General features: G+C 42.2%; 2 protein-coding genes across 2 annotated transcripts; one reads left to right on the plus strand and one right to left on the minus strand.

The window, feature by feature from the left end:
• Nucleotides 1-459: 459 nt before the first annotated feature.
• LOC115389648 (arf-GAP with dual PH domain-containing protein 2-like) lies at nucleotides 460-4822 on the minus strand. Its single transcript, XM_030093160.1, has 11 exons — nucleotides 4632-4822; nucleotides 3892-4022; nucleotides 3637-3728; nucleotides 3293-3378; nucleotides 3083-3195; nucleotides 2849-2995; nucleotides 2662-2745; nucleotides 2430-2492; nucleotides 2244-2321; nucleotides 1868-2096; nucleotides 460-725 (listed from the first exon to the last, which is right to left on the minus strand). The coding sequence occupies exons 1-11, from the start codon at nucleotides 4717-4719 to the stop codon at nucleotides 697-699; spliced, it is 1140 nt and encodes a 379-aa protein (XP_029949020.1). The 5' UTR covers nucleotides 4720-4822; the 3' UTR covers nucleotides 460-696.
• Nucleotides 4823-5837: 1015 nt separating this feature from the next.
• Nucleotides 5838-8528, plus strand: tefm (transcription elongation factor, mitochondrial). Its single transcript, XM_030093161.1, has 5 exons — nucleotides 5838-5997; nucleotides 6597-7084; nucleotides 7417-7566; nucleotides 7726-7904; nucleotides 7988-8528. The coding sequence occupies exons 1-5, from the start codon at nucleotides 5955-5957 to the stop codon at nucleotides 8256-8258; spliced, it is 1131 nt and encodes a 376-aa protein (XP_029949021.1). The 5' UTR covers nucleotides 5838-5954; the 3' UTR covers nucleotides 8259-8528.
• Nucleotides 8529-8533: the final 5 nt, after the last annotated feature.

Genomic DNA, 8533 nt, shown 5'->3' on the forward strand with positions numbered 1-8533 from the left:
TTTAAAGGACAAAAATGGTGTAAATCAAATAAAAATGTTTTTTATGTGTGTATATATATATATATATATATATATATATATATATATATATATATATATATGTATATATATATATATATATATATATATATATATATATATATATATATATATATATATATATATATATATATTATTGGATTTTCTAACTTCTCTCAAATTCAAAGTATGAGCCCAAACAAATAATGTGGACTTGCAAATCGGCAATCTGGATCTCCACAACATCAATGAAACTTGACAGAACAGGGATTAATTCCCCAAATACATCAAATACTTCCCAGGCTTGTAAATATACAGTACTCAAAGGAGTCTGAACGTCAAAAAGTGTCAAATGAAAACATCATACCTTCCAAACAGTAGTTGTAAAATGAAAAAAAAACTTTATTTTAATAAATACACAATTTTTGTTGAGTTGATGAATATTACAGAGTCCTCATAGACGCTGTTTCTGAGGTGCACAGGTCCTCTAAAGAAGCATCATCTCAGCTGCAGCAACGTTTCCAAACTGTCACCGGGTGGACTGTGCAAACTGTTGAAATAACCACCGGTGTGTGTGTCCAGCTGTCAGTCTGAGCTTCAGGTTCTGCTTCAGGGCGGTCTTCATCTATCGAAGGGAGACTTCAGTCGTTTCAGAGCCGGGAGGTAAAACTGATCCAGTTATTTTCCTCTCCTCAGGTTGGCTTCGTCTGAATGTAAGAGAGATGAAGAGGTGAGAATGTTGGAGTCAATACTGGAGCAGCACATGAAAAGATCAGCTTCTTCCTGTTTCAGTTTTCAACACACTGCAGTGATTCTACATTTAGTTGGAAGTCAGTTTATAGCTTATAGCATTCATAAACCTTTCAGTGCTTGTTTTGTCATATGAACCTTCTCAGGTTTTCAGGAAGTCCTCTCAGCCATTCTGAAAGTGTGAACAGTGAGGGACACTTTGATCACCGGCTCTGTAGATCTGACAGCAGAATGATGGCATATCGACAAGAAACCTTCTACATCCACCTTTTTAACCAGAATTCTACTTAGTTCACATTTCTTCTCCATTCATGTGAGATATTTTAATTTTAATTGTTCAGATTTTAATGTTTTTTACAGACACTGTTTCATTATGTCTCATTTTCTTCTTTTCATGCTGTCGTATAATCATTTCTAGTTTTTATTTCTTTATCTAATTGTATTACTGCTGTGTTTAATTCTTTCTTTGTGCAATTATTGTGTTACTTTCTCGTCTTCTGACTGTTTACTTTAAATTTACTCAGTGTGTGTCATTATTTAAATAATGCAAAAAAAAAAAAAACTATAAAAAAGATCAGTTAATAACTGATTGCTTCCCACATTTCAAAGCTTTTCTGTAGCATTTTGTTTTTGCCTCTTTGACTCTTGATATTGTTTAAATCTCCTGTGTTTGAAATAAAGACATAAAGATGATTAAACAAAGAATGCTCTTCCACAGCTACACTCAGAGTGTAAATAATGATCATATTCATTTGTGGTGCAGCTCTCATGAACAAAATGCAGCTCAAAGTGCTTTTACATAAACAGGACTTTTCAAAAAGCATGAGGAGAAATCAATTCAAGTATAAATAACTGACTGGATTTGACAGCACATTCAAACATAAATAAAGACATTAAGGTGGTGTGATCATTAAAAGCATTTCTAAAGCTGTTTCTACAAAGAAAACTCTTCTCTTTTACGAGCTGCAGTTTATTCCAAGCTGAAGGACCATAAAAACAAAATGCAGCATCACCATATCTTTTATATTCTATAATTAAAATGTTGGTGAAGGAGCACCAACAGTATTTGTTGCTGCCCGGCGTAAGCGAGGAGTCTTACTTGCGTAGTCCTCTGGGGTCATAGGTTGAGCGATGACTTTCCTGAAGGCTTCCAGCCATTCCCTCTGATCCTGGTCCTGTTCACACCGGAAGACGAACTGCCTGTCTGGCGTCTGCAGCGCGATCTCGCAGTGCCACCGGCCGCCCCTCACGCTGCGGCCGCTGCTCTGCGAGGCGGAGTAACCGTGGCTCTCCGTGCCGATGAAGACGGCGCCCAGCTCCGTGGCGTCCTGACCGGCACAGCAACACTGTGAACTCTCATCGCTCAACATCAAACTGATGTTTGCATCCATTATTGTTTTTTAAATCAATGATTACATCTATTTCTTATCAAATTTTAACTCATTTTCGATATAATGTCACCGTCTGCGCTTTACCAGAGGGGATTTGAAATACAGGAGCTTCCTCTTCACTGCACACAGCGTGAACCACCTCTTCTTGAACGGCTCTCGTTGCTGAAAATACACACAGAAACACACACACACACCAGATGAACAGTGAGGTGGATTATGGGTAAAACAAAACAATCGGGTTGATTCAGTTATTAAATGCAGGTGGCAGACCGTGGGCCCAGTTTTCTCCATGAAGCCCTCCTTCAGACAAGGTGTTGTTAATTTGGGTATTAACTGTGCAGGGAGACACAAATGACAACGTGAAGTGAATTTCACTGGTGCTTTTACACTTTACACAGCAGGAAACAAAACACTTTTTGATTGTTTGTTTATAAATATATTAACGGTACAGAGGATGGATGAGCGTATGGACGGGTGTAAACTCAGTGGAACTGGGTCTCACATCGCTGGGTCGCAGGCTGGGATGTTTCTTTATGAGATAAGCCAGGCGTGTTGCCCGAATAGCATTGAAAAACGACACGATCACCTAGAAAAAAACAAAACAAAAGAAATCAGGAAGTCAAGAAGACGAAAAAAGAAGCCTCCTTTAATTAACCTCCATGTTTGATTAATATTGTCGTCAGTCTCACCTGACCGTCCTCATGATAAACAAACAGGTTCCTCATGCGTTCGTCCTCCATGTAGGAGATCTGCAGACCGTGAGCGTGGCTCATCTTCTCCGGCTGAAAGGCTGCGTTCAGGTCTTTCATGCTGATGACAGCTTTGGGGACCTTGGACTTGATTTGAAAAAGAGAAATGATTTCTAAGAAAAGATATCTGAACGCAGCACATCGGAGTGCGCTGATAATGGACTTGGTGCTTACATCCTCTTTAATGAAGTATCTGAGGGTTAAATCAGTGTGTGACAGCAGAAAAACCCTCTTCAGGAACTGCTTGTTGTCTCTGCCCTTCTTCCACAGCGTCGACTCGAACTGATCTGGGTTTCATTCATCAAGGACACGAAAAGCAACAACAGTAAATGAAATTTACATTCGAAAGCTGATTTCTTGTGAACGTAACGGCAGGATGCTCACCTGAACTGTAAGCTTGAGGAAAGCTGTTTTCCCCCGTGAATTCTCTCCTCTCATACTTGGCACGGATCCACTGATCTTTCAAAACACTAAAACCAAATCAAATTTTATTTTAAATTACAAAGAGATAAAACAGTGTTTGACAGTCATTCAAACAGAGCTGGGCCTGCCTCTGATGCAGACAGTACCGCTCCACTTCTCTATAACCGCTCCTGAGCTGTTCCTCTTTCCTGTTGGCCACCATGAACTCTCCACTCTCATTCACCGAAGAGACCATTTATCTGTCGAGTCTTCATTTCCCACTTCTGCTTCGCCGCCGAGGATTATGAACAACAAGTGAAACTCACACACAGTCTTTCTGCTGCGGTCGGTAGAAAAATGGAGGGACGCACTTCTCGTAGATGGCTTTAGAGACAGAATTGCCCCTCTCCCGCATGAACTGAAACCACAGGGACAAGAAGAAAAAACACTCTCTAAGCTCTGTCTGAAATCTGGTGCATGAGCATTTTCTTACTATTTGCCAAGTCTCAAACTGAACAAAGCTCATTTCTACAAATCGAATTTCAAAATAAACTGACGCTGCTGAGGAGGAAATTCATTACCTCCACCAGTGAATCCTCCCAGTGATCCAGACGGATGGATTTCACTTTGCTGACGGCGGATAAGTTGCGATGCAGCCCAGAACAGTTGAGGCAGATAAACACACCCAGAGTGTAGGAGGCCCAGTCAGGATCTGCAGCCAAAAACAAACACACTTCTTCTTTAAATCAAATACACACTCCGTCTATTATCCGCATTAGTCATATATCAAAGAAGGACATGAAACTAAGTGGTTTTGATACATTGGAGTAGTGGTTAGCACCCTGGTGTCATTGTGGGAATATCCACAGGTCAAGTCTGATTCAGACTTTAGAGCCTTTTCTGCAGTTTGCTTGAATTTTCTTTCTATAGTCAGTTCATGGTGTACCTTGCTTCAAGAAACAATCTTGAACTGGATAAAGTGGGCAAGAAAATGGACAGTTCAATATTTTATTTGTCTTCAAATCAAGTTTTCGGTCTTCACGTACACAATGCATCACATTATATTACCTGATCGTGTTGTTGCCAAAGAGATGCTGTGAGTTATAAGAGGAACAAATTTCAAAACGTGACAATAAAAGCTCTGCAGTCATGTGACTCAGTGCCGCAGGGATCAGCTTAAAGTGAGGAAAAATGTAACGTACACAGGCTCTGACTAATCAGGAGTTATGATCGCAGCTGAAGTATTTCAGTAAAGGAAATGAACAGTGAGTTAACGTCATACAGTGAAAACGTGTGAAAAAAAACAGATGAGTGTACTCACCAGGGGATCCACAGTCAGCACACAGATTATTACCAGGCTGTCGCACCAAGTCGAGCAGGATCTTATTATTTCTCTCCAGAGCAGCCATAAGTAAAAGTAGTGTACTTCTGTCTGACTGACAGTCAAAGGCAGTGAAAACAAGGACTAGGTTTCAGCTCCATCTTGACTCCGCGCGTCGCATAGCTCAGAGCTTTTCTTCTCACTGGCCAGCGGGCCTGTATTTCCTCTTAGCAGGGCAGCATCATGAAGTATATTGTTCTGCACACAAACACACGAGTCCAGAAATAACAGAAAGGAAGTGAAACAGACGTCACCGTCTAAAAGAGTGATTGACTTACTGCATCAAACTCACAGCTTCAGCTTACAGTAGGCCTACAGTGCTGTGACTTTAGTCTGGTCATGTTCTTTTCTTACAGTATGTTTTGAAAGTAAGAGCAGAAGTAAAGCCCATTTTATCATAAAAACGGTTCTGAACATTTACACAAGTGCTTTAGCTTACTTTTAAAGGTGACATATTGCAGCACTGTTTTTCTACTCAAAGAAAGAAAGATGTGTACATCGTACACAGCTTTTTCAGTGAATTACTCAATGTTCTCAGCTCCAGCTTTTTTTTTTTCTTTTTTTTTTTTTTTTTCTTTTGTAATCTTTGTACAGCAAAGGACCCATTTTCTGTACTGCTCATATCCTGTTGAGGGTCACGGGGCACCGGAGCCCCAGCTATCGATGAGTGAGGACAGGATACAACTGGAGAGAGCTCCAGTCCATCACAAGGCAAACATAGAGAGACAGACAACCACACACTCACATTCACACCAAGGAGCAATTTAGGTTCACTAATAAACCTCAAGTGTTTTTGGACTGTGCAGGAAACCCACGGACAAATGGGGAGAACATGCAAACTCCACACAAAAAGGCCCAGTTAAAATTTACCCATGGTCCTCTTATGAGACAAGAGCCCATAAAACAATGAAATTACTATTATTAACACCATTATGGGTAAAATAATTTAAAAAAAAAAACAGACTTTCAATAATACTAAAAATCAATAGATTCTGTGAATTCTGACATGAGGAAATCGATAGGAGATCGAGAACAGGCTGAAACAGAGGACTGTTTGAAAGTGTAGTACATTCACTTACCAGCTGGAGGCGGTGACGCACCAATACAGTGTAAAACCTGCAGGAAATGAGGGGGATGGAAGAAGAAGCACCCCGGAAGCAGATGACAGTGTGCGGTTCATCTGACAACAATCAAAGGACAAAGTTATTATTTTTGCACGATGTTGTAAATAAAACCATCGTTTAATTTTCTCAGGAAGCGACTATGTGGGTCGCCAGACGGTTCCTGTCATCGGTCATTCAAAGAGGTAAATGTTTGTGAGAAAAACTAAATGTCCCGCTCTGTTTTAATGGATTAAATTGGATAATTCTTTCTCATTTATATAATGTTCTTGTGGTTTTAGGCATATTTTCTTTAAATGTAACATGTTCTGGACCACGTTGTTTGATTGCATGTTTGGACCAGACATGTTTGAACTGAGTGTGCTGGAGATCACGTGTTGGGTACTGTGTGTAAACGTGTCTATGTTGAAGTTGCCAAAGACTACAGAGAGACCTACACCGGGGTTTTTTTTTTTATTTTTCACTCTAATTGGCGTTTCATTATTACACGTGACTAACATGTTGTCTCTTCTGTAGTTTATTCTTTCTCTTGATCAGTGACAGTGGAGCTGGAAGCTCGTGTTCTGAGCCTCCTGTTCCCATCATGTCTGCAGAGAGTGGATTTAAGCCTGTTAACTTGTTTCTCTGGCTCTCTCTCTCTTATCCTATTGTCTCCTCCATCCCTTAACTGTGCAGGTGTATTTCCTGTTTAAGATGTTTCTCCTTTCCACTGTCACCTGTGCTTGCTCATGTGGAATTGTTGGGTTTTAATTTCTTGGATTCCTTATTGTGTCTCCCCGAACAGCTCAGTATGTGGGACAACCCAGCTCCTTCCTCCGGCCTCAGCACGGCTCGCTCCTGGAGCTGGAGCTGCGTTACGTCCAGTGCACCTGCTGCTGGAGGAGCCGGGTGCCCATCGCCGGCTTTGAGACCCTGAACGCCACCATCTCCTCCTCGTCGGAGCCATGCCAGGAGGACCACAGCAGACCCCTGGACGCCTGCTACACCCCCGAGCAGCGAGCGGCCATCCTGCAGCTCCTCAACAACGCCACGGCCACAGAGCTGGCCTGTGTGAAGCTGCTCAGGGGCCGCAAGTCACTCAACATCGTGGAGTACAGGACTAAAAACGGACCCTTCAAAACCCTGGAGAGTGTGGTGAACGTACCGCTGCTGAAGCACAAGAGCGCAGTCGTAGTCTTCAACTCCATCCTCAATCCAGTGAAGAAGGAGAGGAAAGTGAGGATACAGCTGGTCAAGTTCATCAAGCCAGACGTTGACAAGTCCTGGTTGGAGGTAAAAGACGATGCCCGTGTCTGGTCCTCAAAACATCTCCCATATTCTGAATAAGAAATACAAAATGTCACATCTTAGAGGAAACAGTAAAACTGAAATGGCAAAAGTGACCAAGATAGTAAGTAAGGTTACAGTCTGTCTCATCTAGCTCATTACTGATTATAGAGAACCACAGATTTTTACAAAACTCTCCTCTCCTACTGGATATCTGATCCTCATCTGAGTTCATGCCTGCAGATTTATCTCTAACTTTTTCCCAGGTGAATGTATCAAGAAAGCGAGGCAGTGCTCTGATCTGATCTCTTATGTGTTTTTTCTTATTCTAAATCCAGGATGCCAATACAGTAGTGTCGATAGTTTGTGGGACTAATAAGGTGGCTTGGGCCCATGTGGACCGTGGAATGACGGTGTTGGACTGGCAACACCTGGACTGTCCCAATTTCCTGAGAGGAAACTACATGGCTTCTGCTTATTTGACTGATGTGAGTGAATATATGATAATCCTCGTGTTATAATTGAAAATGTGCTCATTTACTAGTTTAATGATTCTTAAACACTCTTCTGCAATATTCTGTCAGTGTCACATTTCTTCCATTCACACTAAGTTTGGCCATTTCATAATTTCAGTATTCTGTCCACAGGTCTCTTCAGTCGTGGCTCTCCTCCCCTCAGCAGACTTTTATATCATTGAGAAATCCTCCATCTCGGTCCAGAACACTTCTCTGTTCCCCATCATGGCTCATATGAGGTCTGTGGAGGCCATGCTGTTCGCGCTGCTGGAGCCCAGAAACTCCCCGCCAGAGTCCAACATTCCTCCCAAGTGAGAAAACAAGACCTGAAAATATCAGAACGGCTTCGAAACGCACAGTACGACACCAGCTTTTCTTTTTGATTCCCTCACAGGGTTCTCAACATGATGCGCACCGCCGTGGGGCGCCACTTTGGGCTGATGGTGGGCGAGTCCCGCACCAGCGGGGCGCAGGTGGTGCGGCAGCTGATGACGGAGTCGGTGACGCAGAAGCTTCCGCGGATCAACTTCCCCCAGGACATGCTGGTGAAGTACCAGAACTCCTTCCAGCTGGGCAGCAGGAGGGGCGGCGGCGGCGGAGAGGAGCTGTGCGACGCTCTGCTCCAGGCTGTAGCTTTCTTTGAGCTTCTCAGTGAGTCTTCCTGATAGCCGCTAACCTGGACTGATCTCATGGAAGCGAAGCACTACAGCGAATGGGAGCGACAAGTCGGGAGTTTTCTGAACTCTAATGATCTGGTTTGGCAGGAATAAATATATTTAAAGTATTGAGAATTATTTTTGGTGCTGAACCTGAGGAGTCTTGTAGTGCTGTAGTCACATAAAGGAATAGCTGTCACTTTTTTTTTTTTGCTGGAAGGTCCAAAATACACTGAACTCACCTCAACAGTTTCACTATCTTTTCTTAAAATACTCTCAAAAAC

The sequence above is a fragment of the Salarias fasciatus genome, chromosome 6 (genome assembly GCF_902148845.1).
Source record: "Salarias fasciatus chromosome 6, fSalaFa1.1, whole genome shotgun sequence".
NCBI classification, from domain to species: domain Eukaryota; kingdom Metazoa; phylum Chordata; class Actinopteri; order Blenniiformes; family Blenniidae; genus Salarias; species Salarias fasciatus.